This window comes from Macrobrachium nipponense, chromosome 45 (genome assembly GCF_015104395.2).
Source record: "Macrobrachium nipponense isolate FS-2020 chromosome 45, ASM1510439v2, whole genome shotgun sequence".
Classification (NCBI taxonomy): Eukaryota; Metazoa; Arthropoda; class Malacostraca; order Decapoda; family Palaemonidae; genus Macrobrachium; species Macrobrachium nipponense.
In genome coordinates, this window is record NC_061105.1 from 51,161,648 (window position 1) to 51,180,806 (window position 19,159).

At 43.4% G+C, this 19,159-nt stretch overlaps 3 protein-coding genes across 3 annotated transcripts in view; all 3 read left to right on the forward strand.

The window, feature by feature from the left end:
- Positions 1-19,159, forward strand: part of LOC135214509 (zinc finger protein 501-like) — a 449,070-nt gene that overhangs the window by 223,992 nt on the left and 205,919 nt on the right. The window lies entirely within an intron of this gene.
- Positions 4,840-5,352, forward strand: LOC135214241 (zinc finger protein 33B-like). Its single transcript, XM_064248304.1, has one exon. It carries the CDS (start codon positions 4,840-4,842, stop codon positions 5,350-5,352), a length of 513 nt encoding a protein of 170 aa, XP_064104374.1.
- Positions 5,460-6,017, forward strand: LOC135214242 (zinc finger protein 79-like). The gene has a single exon (XM_064248305.1). The coding sequence runs from the start codon at positions 5,460-5,462 to the stop codon at positions 6,015-6,017; it is 558 nt and encodes a 185-aa protein (XP_064104375.1).

Consider the following 19,159-nt stretch of genomic DNA (forward strand, 5'->3'; position numbering starts at 1 on the left):
TCCTCTCTCTTCCCCAGAGAGATGGTCGATGCTGCGGTGGAAAAGAGGAGAGCTGAGAACAGTGACTGCTTAGTACAACAGGCAGTTACGAAGACTTCTGGAGCAGTCTTGTTCAACTGCAGCCAAGCCTCGGAGTTGGCTAGCGCTTTCTCCGCTCCTAAGACGTCAACAACATCAAGGGTAGCGCGAGGTAAGACCCAGCCTTCCTCTTTCGCTTCCAGAAGTGAGCGTCAGCACTTCTCTCAAGCCTCCTTCTCTCGCGGGAGTGAAGCTAAGCAGAAGGGGAAGAGAGGGAAACGCTAGGGACGGCGTTCCCCCTCACCTGCTGTCACAACACCTGGTCCACCTTCACACATATGCCCCCGGTTCTGCCAGGGACGTAACACTGACACAAGAAGTAAGACCATGCTGAGAAAGGAGCTGTGGAGATAGCGCGAGATCAGTCACCAGGTTTCTACAACTGACTTTTCCTGGTGGAGAAGTCTACAGGGAGCTGGAGACCGGTGATAGATCACTCTCCCTTGAATCGTTTCGTTCGCCAGACTCTGTTCACGATGGAAACAGCATACTCAGTGTTTGATTCCATCAAGGAGAACGATTTCCTGCTTTTGGTGGACTTGAAGGATGCTTATTTCAAATGCCCATCCACCAGTCCTCCAGGGAGTACCTCTGTTTTATCCTCGACAAGACAGTGTACCTATTCAGGGCACTTTGTTTTGGTCTCTCAGCCGCCCACAGGTGTTCACGCGAGTGTTCACTCGGGTGTTGGCTTGGCCCCAGTCGGTCAGGATACATCTAGGCATCTCGATGATTGGTTGGTCCTGGCTAGTTGCTACAGGACAGAGATCGACCTCTCGACTTATGCCGCGATCTGAGGATCGTGGTGGATGTCGAGAAGTCAGATCTCAAACCTAAGCAGAGGATAAAGTACCTGGGCATGCTGATCGATCTGTAGCAGCATGAGTCTTCCCCGCAGACTTGCGAATCAGCAGGTTCAGGGAGGCAGCCAGATGGTTCCTGTCATGGCAGGAACAGTCAGCGCAGCAGTGGCAAGTTGTGATGGGTCGCCTGTCGTCACTAGAGAAGTTAGTCCCTAACGGGTGTCTTCACCTGTAGTCTCTTCAGTGAGACTACAGTAGTGCTGTTCACAGGCACGGTTTCCACATCCTTCCTGGTTTCTCTCTCGGAAGAAGTAAGGGAGGACCTGACCTGGTGCCTAGACGATAGGAACCTCCTAATAGGCGCACACCTGGAAGAGTGCTGGTTACAGGAGTGTGGAACCATCATGACAAGCACCTTCACATCAACTTCCTGGAACTCAAGGCGGCGTTCCTCGCACTCCAAGAGTTCCGGGAACGATTGGTGGGACACTCAGTGGTATTGATGAGCGACAACGCCACAGTAGTGGCCTAGTGTCCCTCCTGTTGCACCAGTTGACGATGCAGGTGCACAAGTGGGCCGTAGCTCACTCGGTAGAGCTGTCAGTCAGACACATTCCAGGCAAGAAGAATGTAGTGGCAGACAATGCAAGCAAGAGGTTTTCTCGCCGAGCAGCAACAGAGATGGCTGGATACCTCAGACAGTCCTCTGCAGCAGTATACCAGGGAAAGTGGTCTGTCTTCTGTAGTTGGTGTCGTAGACGGGGTCTCTCTATGCACAGAGCCACTCTACAGCAGGTAGCGGATCTCCTCTATTTTCTTCACCGAGAGAAGCTCTTCTCTGTCTCCGCAGTTAAGGATACAACACCGAGAGGTCTTGCCCACCCAGGGAATCAGGCCCCTGGGATGGGATGTGACTCTTGTCTTAAGGAGTTTACTCGTAGACCCTACGTGCCTCTCTGGGAGTTGTCAGACAGGGATCTGACCCTCAAGACCATATTTCTGCTGGCCCTGGCATCGGCGAAGAGAGTAGGCGAACTTCACAGTCTTCCTTCGATGTTAAACACTCGAGGGGATGGAGATCGGTTACGCTCGATTTCGTCCCGGATATCGTAGCGAAGACTCAGAAACCTTCGGTCCTTGATGCCAGGTTCGAGTCCTTCACGATCCCCTCCCTAGAAGACTTTACCGATATGATGCAGGAGAGACGCTGCTTGTCCTGTGAGGGTGCTACGGCGCTACCTGAAGAAAATTCGACACCTCAGGCCTGAGTGTTGACGCCTCTTCACTAGCACTGGGGTGACCAAGAAGAAATGTCAAAGAACACTGTTTCTTTCTGACTTTGTGAGGTAATCAGGAAAGTGTACGATTCAGACAGGAGTGCCGACACCAGTACCTTTCGTCCGAGAACCCATGAAGTCAGAGGCATTGGTCCAACCCATGCATTCCGCAAGAACTTGTCTGTTGCACCTTCATCTCCTTCTACCTTCAGGATATTGCCCACAGGTCCTTGGGCGCCTTTCCTTGGGACCCGTGGTGGCTGCTCAATAAGTTATGTAGCTTACCCAGCTCCTTTACAGGACAAGGTAGCATCTCGTCCTTGTGACACCGCATGAATAGAGAGTGAATGAGAGTGACTGGCTCCTCTTCCTCCTCTTTTCTTCCCTCTCCCTGCGGGCAGAAGGTAGCGGTCGTCACAATGCTGGACAGGACGACGATGCAGGTAAGCTACATAACCGAGCTCCATTCTGTCCCTTTCATTAGAGATAGAAGCGTTTATCCGTCCCTTTCCTAGAAAGGGGGGAAGTGGACACCAGTGAGAGACGAACCCAATACTTTATATTTGGCTCTTACTCAGGACTTAGTTCTTGCTTGCTATACATAAGAGGTACGCTTGCCTCCCTCTTATGAATTGGTCCAGAGGTCTGACCACTGATCTTGCAGTGCACACTACGATCAGTTGGACAGAGGCTAGGTTCCCCCCCTTTGCTCTTACGACCAGGGAGGGAACCCAGGTTGGGCGAACACCAGTCTGTTCACAAGACTCAGATTCCTCCCAACAATAAGTGAGTCTTCCTTATGTAAAGGACCGAGGGTTTGTATTATGTGTCGTGTCGAAACAAATCTCAGTTTTGGAAAGTAAATTGTATTTTTCCTAACTATACAAACCTGAGGTCTTTTACATATAGTCCCACCTCATGCCACCCCTCACTCTGTTCCTGGGCCTAAAGCAAAGTGATATGTTTACCTCCAGTCGGGCAGGACTCCCGACCATTGGACAAGCAGTTACTGCCGAACTACCTTGTTAGTAAATCTTACCACTGGTCCAGCTGCCGCTGAATAGTAATTCCTTATGTAAAGGACCTCAGGTTTGTATAATTAGGAAAAATACAATTTACTTTCCAAAATTGTGATTTTACATAGTTTTCAATACACCCAAAGCATTTACAGTAAGATTTTATTAGGATTCTTGATGATTTTTCAGCTTACAGCGATTTCTGTCTGATGATGCAATGTAGGAATGGAACTCCCATTGTAAACTGTCTAGGACTGTCTTTACTGTCCGTGCACTGAATGCCAAAGTACTTTCACTCACCTAAATTATCTCAATGTTGCCATGAGAATTCCTACTGGAGAGAAACCACTCACTTGCTCTCTATGCCCAAGTAGTTTTTCTTCATTCTCAAAATACACATCAGAAATCTTACTGCACATGAAATTGCACAGTTAAATTCATATTGGTGAGGGCCTTTCACTTGCACTGAATACCAAAAAGGTTTTTATCATCCCCCTCCTCTCAGAATAATTAAGAAAACCCGTACTGGAGAGAAGAAGCCATTTACCTGGCCAAAGGAGTTTTTCTCCAAACCATGTTCTCAAAAGTTACATGGAAACTCATACTAGATAGAATTATTTATATGCGTTGTGCTAGGCCTTGTATAACGAGGCGCACTGTGAGGTTATTTAGACCTGCGATGTTATACGCAAGTATCGTGTTGTATACTTCCCATCCTCGTCTGAGATTGCGACGATAATTTCTAAGTCAGTATCTTCTTTGGTTATGAAGGCGGAGATGTTTCAAACTCATGATGACAACAGTAACAGTATATTTGCGAAACTACATCTCTTGAGTAAGAAACAAGAAGGTGGTTAGGAGAACCTGATTCTAGGAGGGGAAGTAGAGTTCTGAGTTATTACAATGCATTTGCAAATTATAGGAGAGCACAGCTTAGCTCAGCATACATAACATACAGACAGACGAACATGTGAGAGGAAGTCACGTAGACGTCTGTGGGTTATAGGTCTCCATGTTCTCAGGCGAAAGCACTGTGACCTGTTTTACACAACAATGGATTTGATTACCACAGGCAAATGCAAACCAGGGCGCTGATACAACACGCCAGCGTTTAGCTTGCATTCCTTTATCTTTCCTTATCACACTCCTTGCTATCTCGTCAGTGACCCTTTGGGTCACTGGTTTATTTATATATATGGAATATATATACTTTTAGATGTAACCCTTACATATGCACTGGGTGACCAAGTAGCCTTTTCTACCGCAAAATTCACATGCAGTTCGTATAAGAAAAAAAGCCATTCTTCTGTAAATAGATTTATAATACTTCCAACTCATGAAAAAAAGATGTTCATTTGATTGTCAAAATTAAAGGTTGAAGCTGGTTGAAATGTTGACCAACTTCGGCTTGAATAAATCTATTGATGGCAAACAGCATCCAAGGGTGTTTTATTTCTTTTGAGACTAATTGTGTCCAAATGATCATTGCATTGTGATATTTGTTGTCCCTGAAGATGCTTAGTTTAGAGTTGTTAAGAATGAACGGTGTTATTCAGAACATGTTTTTCTCATATTGTTTATGTTATTTCAGAGTATTTCAAACAGGGGAAACTTTCTTCAGATCCTAACTGGGATTGAGTATTGTCCATAGAACATCCTGTGATGATGGAAACTGAAAAATCGTCCTCATTGCTGTTCATCAAAGAAGAGGAGGAGACTTTAGAGGAGGGTCTTACTGAAAACACAGGGGAAGGCTCTTCATTTGTAGACCTATTCTTAGAAATCAAGGCAGAACCAGAATTTTTTGACTATGATGAATTTGATGTGAACTGTTCATCCCAGTCTATTAAGTACGAAGACAGTTCTCCAAGCTGTGATGATGAAAGTAGAAGGAAGGTCTGTATTGTAGAAGAAAATAGATGTGTGGGTAAAAGAGATGCATCTCCAAAGAGAAGCAACACAACAGGGAAACGAATGACTTGTGCTGAATGCCAAAGGACATTTTCACAAATGTGCAACCTTAAATGCCACATGAGAACTCATACTGGAGAGAAACCATTCACTTGCTCTATATGTCAAAGAAGTTTTTCTGATCCAAGTGCTCTCACAAAACACATGAGAACTATACGGAGAGGAAACCCATATACCTTGCTCTATATGTCAAAGAAGTTTTTCTGATCCAAGTGCTCTCACAAAACACATGAGAACTCATACAGGAGAGAAACCATATACTTGCTCTATATGTCAAAGAAGTTTTTCTGATTCCAAGTGCTCTCACAAAACACATGAGAACTCATACAGGAGAGAAACCATATACTTGCTCTATATGTCAAAGAAGTTTTTCTGATCCAAGTGCTCTCACAAAACACATGAAAATTCATACTGGAGAAAAACCATACACTTGCTCTATATGTCAAATAAGTTTTTCTCATCCAAGTACTCTCAAAACACACATGAGAACTCATACTGGAGAGAAACCATATACTTGCTCTATATGTCAAAAACGTTTTTCTCATCAAAATGTTCTCAACAGACACATGAGAACTCATACAGGAGAGAAGCCATTCACTTGCTTTGTATGTCAAAGAAGATTTTCTGATTCAGGTGATCTCACAAAACACACAAGAACTCATACAGGAGAGAAACCATATAGTTGCTCTATATGTCAAAGAAGTTTTGCTGATCCAAGTAGTCTCTCAAAACACACAAAAACTCATACAGGAGAGAAACCATATACCTGCTCTATATGTCAAAGAAGTTTTTCTCAATCAAGTTATCTTAAAAGACACATGAGAACTCATACAAGACGAGGGGCCGATAAAAAATTCAAAGTCGTCCCTTGAGGAGAAGAAAATCCTCCTCTTTTGCTTCACCTACTCAAGGTATGAGGGGTGGGGCAGATGTAAGAATCTAATATTCGAGGAAAAAATAAAGGAAGCACATTTGCCTGCTGAAAAGGTTGCAGCCACCACAATGGGACTTTTAACATCAATAGTCTCACAGATTCCTAAATATCTCCCAGAAGAAGAACTAGAAAACATAAAAAAAGAAGCCAATTCAAATGCAAAGAGTGACTATGAAAAAAAATAAGCAGGTGAAGAACAGGTATATTTGGTGGAATGGAAAGGTGGAAAGACCGTGGAAGGGCAGGTAGATTTCAAGAAGAACTGTATAAAGGTTACATAGACAAAGAAGAGTCCCTTAGATGAATAAGAAATGGAGATCTAGGTTATGATGGAGAAATGGACAAGGTAAAATTTTCAGATTTCACTTCAGGGGGTACAGAATGTTAGAAGCAGGCATCCATGTCAGTTAGTTAATATGGCCCCTACTGAACATATTTCAGGTGGATGCCCATTGATTCAGGACTTTTTATTTTTTTATGCCAAAAACAAAATGGCCGGATAAATAGAAATGTATAATTTGGAAAATGTTTGATAACTTCAATTGTACTGAAGCTGTGGTTGTGAAATATGACATATATCATCGCAGCAATACCAGTAAAGTGTCCAATAAGTATTAAGCCATTCCATTACGAATTGATAAAGTTATATACAGATCAGTCACAAAAATGTACAAAAAACTCAAAGCTGAACTCAGTTAATTTTCAAAACCATGCGACTTATCATGACTTTCACTGTGGATATGCTTCTGCAGTTTGGTATATTTTACTCTAGTGATAGCAGTTAGATGTCCTGCAAATATAATGCCAAACTATACATATTTAATAAAGTTGTATGCATATTTATACACAATAGTCAGATTTGACTATTGAAAAAAATGGGTCATATGTTAACCTTTACTAAACATATGGTTCTGAAATATGTATTTGTCTCTCATTGACACCTATGAATTATCCTAAATATATTAATGCAAAGATATATCATGCCACATCATAATGATTTGGTGGAGTACTTCCTCTTGGAAAGTCAGGGTCCTTGAAGGTCCCTCCCAAACTTCATCATTTGGAGAAAGTCACTCGCCAATTTTCTCGAGAAGATCCTAAATTCACAGCCACCTTGAATGAGACAATGTTTACCCCAGATGATCAGGTGTCTGACGAAGCTTCTGCCCGAGATATGGCCTGGATTCTCTCTCGTATCCATGGCTACAACACGGACGATGTGCCAGCGTGGACCGGGTTCAACCAAGTTACAACACAAGACAAACACGAGCTCTGTACAATCGGGTATTTGCCTCTCGTCAACGCCCCGGCCCACGAGAACAACATGCTGTGGACAGTTATGAGGCGATGCCTGAGGATTTCCAACATTATTAATCCTGGCCAGTCCACAGTCAACACTCTGGACCAGCGGCTGTACTGCAAGGCCAAGGAAATACAGTGGGCAAACAGTAATGAACGCAAAACGACATTCTTGCAACTTAGGGGGTTCCACACGGTCAAGAATTTTATGTGTGTGATTGGAAATCACTTTGCAGACTCTGGTCTTACTGAGGTGTGGGCAGAGAGTTCCATCTCTGGAGAGAATACAGCTCAAAATACATGCAGGCCAAATTGTACAACAGGGCTATTCGTGCACACAAGCTAACATTTGCAGCTGTTTGGAAAACACTCTGGCCGACATTCATCGTATGGGTTAAAGATCACCAAGTAGAAGTTGAACTCCAAGCATTATCAGTCCACGTCGTAGAAGCTTTGGAAGCGCACAATGAGCGAGATGTGACCAGCATCAAAGTCAAAGCACTGAAAGATGCAGTTCAGCGCTCCGGAATAACAAGACTGTTGAACGCCTTCCAAGAGACACAATCAACCACTCCCAGATTTTGGGTGATGTACATCAAAATGATCTCCATCTTGTTGCAGTTCCTGCATGCAGAGAACTGGAAACTGGAACCTACATAAATCGTCCTTTGCGGCAATGTTACCCTAGTTTGCTCAGTATGACCACACAAACTACACTTGCTGGGGAGCAGTTTATCTTACTGAAACTATGATCCTTGAAACAAGTCACCCCGATGTTCATCAGGAGTTCACCAATGGAAATTTTGTCTTCAAGACAACCAATAGCACATTCAATCAGCTATTGACGGATCAAGTCTTAAAGCAAATCGACAAAGTCGGCCAACTTGCCAGTGGTCTTGTGTGAATAACAAGATCAGAAGGAGCAAGACGGAGCAGAATTGTAGACAACACAAATGCCGTGTTGGACATGCATGCTACAGATGAAGACTACAACCCTTTCTATGTAAAAGAAGCCGGACCCTCATGATTAAAGTGAGACCAGGAAGATGTTCAGAAGATTGTCGACCAACTGAATGGAATGTCTTCTGACAGCACATGCTAAAGGGCAAGACAAATTGAAAGAATTTGTGGGCTTAAGTCTCACCACAAAAAAAAAAGTGGGATTCCATGACAAGCTCAGACAGTCAAAAAGCCTGACACTGAAAAGCATGTATCAGGTCTAGAAAAAAAAATTCTGGCTCTGAAACAAAAACGCAACAAAGCAGACCATAACCTCTTTCAACGCTTGCTTTTTTTGAAAGAAGATGGACGAGAGGTGGACCTGAAGGAAATCCTCAGCCACGAACTTTCGCCGGTTCCCCTATCACTTGCAGACACATGCAGAGCAATGTGATCCACAAACAAAGCAGCTCTCGGAAATATCCTTCAGACAAGAAGAACTGTAGAGAAACAACCGTCGATAGTAAATCTGAAAACGTGTCTAATCATCGATGATCAGGTACTTGTTCAAGCAATTGGTAAACCTGCAAAAGCCACAATTTTGGACAACTTTCAGGCTGGTTTGTCACCTCTGTCTTCAGTCACTTCAGTGAAATTCTCCTCCGGAGTTGACGTCGTGTTTGATAAGTATGAAGTAAATACTATCAAGGACACCACTCAGATTTTACAGACAGGCAAAACCCGGCCAATACGTCGCAAAGTGGACAACAGGGATGCAGTTTATTGACCTCCCAGAGAATAAGCAAAACCTGGAATACTTTTTGAGGTTGGAGCTCATTCGTCAAGCAAGGTCGACTCAACCGAATCGTGAAGTTGTGACATCTGGCGGATTTCATCCTGTGGAATGAACATCAACTCCATCAAATCTAACAACGATAAAGCCAATACCAGGATACTGTGACAGACCAAGTCTGTGACAGATCTTGGGTTTGAGCATCTTCATTTGTTCTAGGGACACAGACGTCCTTGCTCTCCTCGTTCACTTTATCTGTGACTTATCTGGAGAGCTTTGGTTCCAAACGGGAACAGCAAAGCAAAGGAGCTTTGTTGCTTTGCACGTTGTAGACCTTGATCCAGCTCTCCACAATATTCCAGGATTCCATGCCCTCTCTGGCTGCGACACAGCCAATTTTGTGGCACTGGCAAAACAATAGTATGGAAAACATTCATCAAGAACTGTCCCTTACTGGATGGGCTCGGATGCAGCACACTTACCAAAAGAACACTGACAGATGTAGAGAGCTTCATCTGCAGATTGTATTCAAACAATGAAAACAACACAAACATCAATGACATGCGTTTCAAAATGTTCCTCAAAGGTTACAAAGAGCCAAAGTAGTTACCACCAACCCGTTCTTCTCTAAAGCTGCATATCAAGTGAGCACACCATCAGTGTACAATTTGGCTCTCTTCACTGACCGTACAACCCTGGTGGGAAATGGATGGATCAAGGACAGTACAACTGGAAATATACTTCCTCATTTGATGAGTGATATACCATTTCTAGCAGCGCACCTCAAGCTTACACAATGCCAGTGTAAGAACTGCGAATCCAACAGATGCAAGTGTTGTCTTAAGGAGCTGAGATATACCGCTGGTTGTGGTTGCACTGATGGAACTTGTCGAAATCCTTTGAGCAGTGCCCAAGATGACTCGGACTAGAACACAGAAAACTGATGTCGATGTTAATATTATCCAAACACGGTTTTTTTTTTTACATCAAAAGAACTTCATTAAAGCATGTCCGTACATTTGTACAAGCTTAATATAATGCATCAAGATGTAGTTTTGTTGGATTTTCAGAGCACTTTTTCATGTTTGTCTCTCCATAGGGAACAAAATAGATCAGATATTGCTTATCTTTAGAGGATGTGTGTATTATATGTTCAAATACAGCAAATTTCATTATGTTATCTTAAATAAACACAAAGTTGTGTCATTTTATTAGCATCCAGAGTTTTCGATAATGGCAGCCATTTTGTTTTGGCTGTATAATATTTAAAAAGGCCAAATTTAATGGGCATCCACTTGAAATATGTTCTCTATGGACCACTTTAACAGTCTAACATGGATGCCAGCTCCTAACATTCCATACTCCCTAAAGTGATTTATAGGCCTCTTTTCAGATGTTGCCTCAAGTCTAAAAGACTGATAATAGGAGCACAAGATCAAGGCCTCCTAACAAATGGCTTCAAGAAATTGGTGGGCTATCAGCAAATGACCAGTGTAGGTTTTATCATGCAGTGATTGACAGTGTGAATCATCTGATATCAGCCTGCCTGACCCTGCTTGCAGATGGGCACTACAGAGCCAGCCACAAGAAGATCTGCAAATATGTACATTGGAAAATATGTAAGGCATACAGAATTGAAGTGAAAGAAAAAGCGTGGGAGCATGAACCAAATCCAATTACCTCCAATAGGGCTGTTACCACATTTTATGACAAGGAAATTCCAACAGGAAGATGTATAGAAGGAGATGCTAAAGACCTGATATTGTGATCTGGAACAAGGAGGAAAAAACGACAAAGATTATAGAAATGGGAGTACCCAGTGACTTTGGCCTCAATAGAGCTGAAAGGCATAAAATAACAAAATACCAAGACCTAAAGAGCACATGGGAACTGAAGGAAATCAAAAGAATACCTGTGGTGTTAGGGCCACCAGGACTTCTAAAGAAAACCCTGAGAAAATATCTTCAAGCAAAACCAAGTTGCCCAAGTGTAAATGAGATACAGATTGCTGCCCCCAAAGGAACAGTCAACATATTGAAAAGAGCCCTTGGATATAAGGCTAGTGGAATATAGAGGTGCAACCATACACCCGAGGGTGGGGCCCATTGCACCCTTGATATAAATTGGAAATTAAGAAAACCGTAAGCCAGAGAGAAACTATTCACTTGCTCTTTATGTCAAAGAAGTTTTTCTCAACAAAGTCATCTGAAATGACAAGAATTTGCACTAGACAGAAAATGTATACTTGATCTCTGTCCAAGTAGTTTTTATTTCATACTTTCATTTAACTCGGCTCTGCATCTGACTGTCCTGAAATCTTGTAACTCAGTTTTCAACCTGTTCCCTTCATTCAATAGACTTGAAATTTAGCTCACTAAACACAGTGGACTGACTGTCTGTATTGCTGCATTTTGGTTTTAGGTTAATCTGACAGAAGTGCTGAGAATAGACTTGCTTTGTAAGTGACTAAAATAATGTATTATTCTGATTAGATTATACCTTGTTTTTATTTTATTCCAATGTATAAGCTTTAGAAATATTTATAAATAATAAAAATAGTTTATATATGAATGAAATATTTCATTTAACCTCATTAAAACTCAGATATCTGAGTAGTATTTAGCACCACCAAAACTTAATTGACAATGGCCGCTAGTATATAATAAGTACTGTATCACAAAATGCGATTGCAGATTATACTTTTTACCTCAATTTATAAGACTTAAATGCTATTTAAAGCGTTTTACAACATGACACAAAAATAAAATATAAATAAGACTTTTAAATTGGCATCATCAAATGTCAGAAAGTTTCCCTCTGACTAGTATGGTTCTGTCCCAAGATGGTACAGGACTATTAAGGGCGAAATCAAGTAACATCTAAGCGAAGGTCCAGCAAGATCAGGGTGGGTTTTTCCCATTTTCATTATAAAACTAAACTCTAAAAAAGGTAACCTGCATTAAACCAAGGACCACGTGGTCAGCTACAAGGCACACAATTCAAAGAACAGAAAGTTTCAAAAACCTCAGGCCATTACATGGACTCTTTACATTAAAACCGACTATTGGCTTAGAGAGATATCCTGCTTCTATTAGTGCCCTTAGAGAAAGAAGCAAAAGGGACTTTTTCATGGTCTTAACGTCACTTGGCATTGCTACTCAAGGATTCTACATTGGTCAGTTTGTCCAGATTGTATTTTCAGGCATCAAAAAGATAGTCCTTTGATATTCATAGTGCAGTCAACTGAATGAAAATAATTTTTCTTGAATTAATTTATGTACTGATGAATGAGAACCACAAACTCTGCTGGCTGCTTCCCACTTCTGCTTGCAAATCTTGAGCATTGCAATGGATTGTCGGGAAAAAAACGGATCCAGACTTTTTTGGTAAGGAAAATTGAAAATAAGAAAGAATTTACAAAAGTTATAATAAGGTATCACAGAAAAAAAAAACTTGAACAAACAAAAGCAACAGAAGAATAGAAAGAGCAAAGGAGGAGGAGCCGTTTCAAAGGTAATTCCAAAAGTATTGAAGATAAAAGAAAATATCTTTCAGTAGATAAACCTTACATCATTAAATTTCATCCCATATTAGATTTATTTTTAAAATATAAATTTACATTTAAATGATGTTTTAGTTATTGCATTACGTATAATTTTTATCCTGGCCCTAATGCTCTTCAAATGCTAATATCTCCAAAAGTGTTGAAGATAACAGAAAAATTCTTTCAGCAGATAAATCCTTCCAACTCTAAATTTCATCCTATATAAGATTTATTCATAAAATATCAGTCCTACTGGAAATGGGATCATTTCTGACTGCCCGGCATAGATTGGTGCTAATTATCGAAGGTAAAATAAAAATTCTTTCGGCGGATAAAATCTTACATTTTTCATTGGGAGGAAGAGGAACAACTACATGAAAATACCTCAATTTTGTTTCTGCCGTTGGAGAAATGACATGTTGTAGGAGAGCATCTTGTTTTAACATCAGATTCGCCTTGTAGCCGCTTTTTCATATTATTTTAGACTGAATTTGTCAAAGTTTAATAAAAAAAAATTTATTAATTGTCTAATTCTTGGGTAATTAGTGTTTCGACCGGCTTTTCTCTCATCGAGAATTGCCGATCGGTAGTTAGTTTGGCAGTTCAGTAATCGGTTTGCTGGCTTTTGTTTTGCGTAACTAAACTTTAAAAAATTGCTCATTTGTTTAACTCATTATTATGTCGGATTTGAGCGTCACTAGTTTTAGGTATTGCAACCTTTTTAGATTAAGCAAAGTTTCTTGTGATGCTCATACTATTTGTGCTTCTTGCAGAGATCTAAAAAGGTAAGTACAGAAGCGTCTGTTGTCACCTTTCCAATTCCAGATGTTTCATGTATCACAAGTCCTCCTGTTTCTCCTTTACCTGAATCACGATCATTGGAAAAGCGCCTCAGTGGCGTGGTTGGTATGGTATTGGCGTCCCACCTCGGTGGTCGCGAGTTCGATTCTCGGCAATTCCATTGAGGAGTGAGAGGTGTGTATTTCTGGTGACAGAAATTCACCCTTGACGTGGTTCGGAAGTCACGTAAAGCCGTTGGTCCCGTTGCTGAATAACCGCTGGTTCCATGCAACGTAAAACCACCATACAAACAAAACGATCATTGGAGTCCGACCACTTTGCCAGCCTGGATAATAGGATTGATTGAAAATTCGGGTTGATAGTAAGTACTGTGACCCAACTGGATGAATCAGTAAAATTCTTAATGGATAAGTGAACTACAAGTGAAAGTGGTGGTTGTGAAGGAGGTGGCTGCCCAGCCTGCCAATGCTCCTAGGCAAAGGTCAACTGCCAGACCCCTGAATCAGGGAGGAGGTATCCCTCAGTCGAACCTGTGCATTCCCAGGTTATGACAAAGGCTTTGAGAGATGTCTCTTAATGTTCACCATCTCTCATCAAGCCCAGGAATGCCCACCCCAGATTCGGTTGCTACTGGTGTTATTCGAAGAGACACGCCCATTGAAGAGACACCCCACTTCATTAAATCTATGAAGCGCTACCGATGAATTTTGTCATTATCAAACTGCCAAGGCAAGAAATTGTTAGCTGAGTAATTACTGGGTAAGTATAGAAGATGCAATTTTATTTTATCATAACTATCATTTTTGTTAAGTTAATTTTGTAAATCTGTCTTGTCATAGAATTTGCCTAAAAGTAAACATTACCAATCTCCATTTTCATCAGCACTCGTTATTGTACATTGCAAAGATTGTGAGAAGGTTTTCGAAAAGGATGTACAAAACATTATATTACAAACTTTTATTATAACATTCAGAATGTATGGCAATTAGAACGTTAGTGAAAGATGGAATCCAATAAAGAAATTACACAATTCAATCCAACAAAACTCTCTTCTCTACTTTAAGTATGGGTATTACTGTATTGATGATTTGCAGATTAGTATATATTGTACTGATGTTTTATGTTTGTTCCTACACATTATACAAACCCCCAGTCCTTTACATTAGGAGTTACTTTCAGCGTAGGCTGGAAATCGGTCGTAGAAGAATAACAAGATAGTTAGGCAGTAACTGCTTGTCCGATAGTTGAGAGTCCTGCCTGACTGGACGTAAACATTCCACTTTGCTTTCAGCCAACGTGGTGAACTGATGTGTTTTAGCTCTCTGTGAGATTTTTCCTACCTGTTTGTGTCTGATTTGTTTGCCTGTTTGTTTTTCTTTTGTGTTGCTAACATGCAAACCAAGAATCGCATAAGCTTAGGTGTCCTCCATTCTCTCCGCGCATTTGTCCTGGTGTGGGAGGCAGAAAGCGTGGTAGCTTTCGCTCTAAAATTGAGATTGATCCTCACGCACTTTGCACGAAGTGTCAAGGGCGTGAGTGTACCATTGACAATACCTGTGATATTTGTGTCTCTTGGTGGGCAGAGCAGTGGGGAAGGTATGAGGGGAGGAAGCAATCTTGGGTGAAGTCTTCCAAGGCTTCATTGGAGGGTTATACACCTCCGATGACTCCACTGGTAACCAATCCTATGTCTTCCTTTCTCCCTTCTCATAAGCTTCCCCGTCTTGCTGTTTCCTCTGCAGGGGGAATGTCTCCCTCCACTTCTTTGCTTGATTCGTCAAGCGTAGAAGAGTGGGGGAGGGTGCCAACCCTGAGTTGTACTCAAGGGCTTCTGTTTGCTCCGGAGGGGATTTTTCCCTCCAGAGGCGAGTAGGGGCTCATCTTACTAACCTGACTTTTGCTCCCACAGGTGTGGCTGCCTCCGCAGTTGGGGACTTGCAGTAGGCTTGGCTGAAGCTAGGGTTGCCTGGTATACTTTCTCTCCAGTGGTTATTGCATCATTTCTCGTCTGCCCCTGACTCATGGTGCTGCTGTGGGGATGACAACAACCTTGTCTGTACCTGGGTATGGGGCACCACATCATCTTGTTTACACCCAGATTCTAAGGGTCTGTTTCATCGTTCTGGGGAGATGGGTGGCCGTTCTGCTGGTCCTCCCATTCCTTCGGGAATGAGAACCACCTTGTTGCCCCCAGGGGCATGCGAGTTGGGGACCATAGGAGTTCAAGCTTCAGCTTGTACTGCTACACCTAGTCCTAGAGGCTCTGCCTCTAGGACTAGTACCGTCTCGGGTTCTCATTCGCAAGTTTCCCAGAGTGCGTGCAAGTCTGCCGATGAACATGTAGCTAGTGTCCGCTCACCATCACGACTCAGGCACGATGCGGAGGGAAGGAGTGAGTCACTTTGTTGAGTCATGCCTTACTGGTGATCGCTCGGCTCCCAGGGTTAATGTGACGGTCTCACGAGATTGCACACGTGGCGAGACTGGTAGGAGGTAACCCGTTCAGTCCTCTTGTGACATTTCAACCTCTTTGAGGACTGGGACGCATTGTGAGGATGGTACTTGCTCTTGTCACTCAGGTAGACGCTATTCCTCACCTGATCCTCGGTCATACTCGTGTGATCAACCAGTCCCGGTGTTGAATAACATTTCTCCTGATGTGCATGAGCGTCGTTCCGGACCTCGGAGGTGTGTTTCTATAGAGGGAGAGCACTCTTCTAGACCTGCGACTCCATCATCATCGTGGGTTGGTGATCGATCGTGGCCCACTCTTTCAGTTCTTCCAGCATGGCGTGTGGGAGCATCCGATCTTCCTCACCTGTCCCTTCAACTTCCTCAGGATACACCGGGAGAGGCGAGGCGACCAGAGGGAACCCTGGGGAGTGTTCTTTTCAGGGTTTGGTCACAAGAGTTTATATTCCCAGTAAGCTCTTAGGACTTGAGAGGTCAAACACTCAGTGGTTAGGAAGGTCATTGGTGGTCTATTGAGGCTCTTCCTTCCGAAGGAAGAGGGTCGAGGGAGGGACACATTGTAGAAGGACTTTACGGTCCTTCCCCGCAGGATGCAGTCACTCCCAAGATTCAGCAGATGTTTGCTGAGGTCATCGCTCTGATTCGACAGCACAATCACCTAGGGAAGGGGCCACGGTAGCTTCCTCTGACTGCCCTTAGCAGTTGGAGTGATTCTGGGGTCCTAAGAAGGAACCCAGGACTTCTGTAGGCTTACCATGGTCTTCCTTGTCCTTTGGGCAAGGTTGTTCACCAGGTGAACAATCTTGTGTTAGGGCAAGAGAATTCGCTTAGTGCCAACAGATTGGACAAGCTGCTTCCCCCTCCTACCTTGACAGGGGCATTTCTCTTCACCTTCGGAAAACCCTTTGCCGACCAAACAGGTGAACCTGGAGCTAGTTCATCTGAATCCCAGCTTGCCGCTGCAGCACCTTGCTGCTGAGAACCTTTGGTTCGTACAGCAAGAGGCAGTGGCCTTGGAAGCTACTTCTATGGCGGCTTTCCAAGTGGGCTCCTGGTTGGATCTGTGGTCCCTGACAGTATCCGAAGTCGCTGCTTCTTCGGGGCCAATAGTTCCTGGAGAAGACTCGACTTTCGGAAGGCTTTGCCAGTCTGGAGGTAGGGCTATTTCCTACCTGGCCCACCAGATGGCAAACCTGTGGGTCAATATGGTGCTTAGGAGGAGGGATGCTGTCCTGAATCGTGTCTCCAGGTCTGTAGGGCCAAAGTTGGCATTGGTGTTGAGGAATGGACCGTTGCTGTGTTCCTCCTCTCTCTTCCAGGCAGTTGCTAAGACTTAAGGGCTGTCTCGTGCAACTGCGGCTAGGCCTTCAAGCCAAGCTTGCTCTTCCTCCGCCTCCAAGAAGACTCCTCCTTCGAAAGGGGCGGGAGGAAAGACCCAGCCTTCTTCTTTCGCATCAAAATGAACCAACCCCGCCCCTTTCAGGACCTCCTTCTCTCAGAGGAAGGGAGGTAAGCGAAAGAAGAAGAGAGGGAAATGCTAGGGATGGTGTTCCCCCTCAGCTTCTGCAAACTGGTGGTGGGATGCCTGCGAGTCATTGGGCAACATGGCAGTGCTATGGAGCCGAGACCTGGAAAGTGGATGTCCTTCTGAAGGGATATCTTCTTCCCTTCCAGTCGAGGCTACCCCTCACCAAAGCTCCGGTCTGTCTACAGACTTACATCCCTGTTCAGGCAAGGATCTGGCACTGAACGAAGAGGTGGAAGCGATGCTGAGCAAGGGAGCTGCGAAAGTTGTATGAGATCCATCACCAGAGTTTTACAGCCGAGTCTTCCTGGTGGAGAAGGCTACAGGGCCCTGGAGACTACTGATAGATCTCTCTCCTTTGAACCGATTTGTTTGCCAGACTCAGTTCATGATGGAAATGGCACATTCTGTGCTCGCTTCTATTGGGGAGAACAACTTCATGCTTTCAGTGGATCTGAAGGATGCGTATTTCCAGATACCCATCCATCAGTCCTCCAGAAAGTACCTCCGCTTTATCCTCAAGGGGACATTGTTCCATTTCAGTGCGCTTTGTTTTGGACTCTCGATCGCCTCTCAGGTGTTCACGAGTGTTCACCTTGGTTTCTGCTTGGACCCACATGGTCGGAATATGTTTGTTGATGTCTCGATGACTGGTTAGTCGTTAGAGGACTGTGAATTTTGTGGGCTATAATGTTGGGTGGGACAAATATCTGCCTTCGGAGGACAAACTGGCTGCCATAAAGAAGTCCCCAATGCCCGATTAGCCCGCCATATCCGATACTCGGTCGTTGTTTGGGCTGGTCAATCAGTTGGCTCTCTTCGTTGCAATGGCCCCTGTCATGGCACCATTTTGGGAATTAGTGAAAAAGAGGGCCAGTAAAAATGTGTATTTGGATGAAAATTTGATGTCTAAATTTGAATATGCTAAAAATGAGTTGTGGAGATTCATATCGGAGGGTTTGCATTATTATGATAAGACAAGACCAACCATTGTTATGACTGACTGGAGTAAAGAGGGGATGGGCTTTGTCATACTACAGCAATATTGTTCTTGCATATGTAATGATGTACCTTTCCGTTGTCAGGGGGGTTGGAAGCTAGCCTTTTGTGGCAGCAGGCACCTTTCAAAATAGGAATTGAACTACGGCCCTATCGAGGGGGAGGCGGCGGCTGTGGTCTGGTGTCTGAAAAAAGCTTGTCTCTTTTTGCTGGGCTGCCCTAACCTACTTCTAGTAACAGACCATCGCCCGTTTGTCTGTTTGGCGATTGGGAGTTGAAGCACATTGAGAATTTGAGATTGTTCCGCTTGAAAGAAATAACCCTTCAGTATAAATTCACAGTCAGATACGTGGCAGGTAAAAGAAATACTGCCGCTGATACCTTGTCCCGGTACCCAAGTCTAAAGGTATCACCGAATGAGATAGACATGGAGGATGCAGAAGAGGTATGCAGGATAATGTGTGCTGCAATGATGTCATAGTAATTGACTGTGGAGACTTAGAGAAAATTGCTAGCAAAGATGATGATTATCAGTTGTTATTGAAAAGGGTAAGAGACGACAGCTGGCCAGAAGGTAGGAATATGGTCGAGCCTGCATTAAAGTCGTATTTTCAGGTAAGGGAACGGCTTAGCTATATCAATGGATGGTCACTTATGCTTTCGATGAGGGGCACATACGTTTGGTAGTGCCACAAGCTCTGAGAGAAA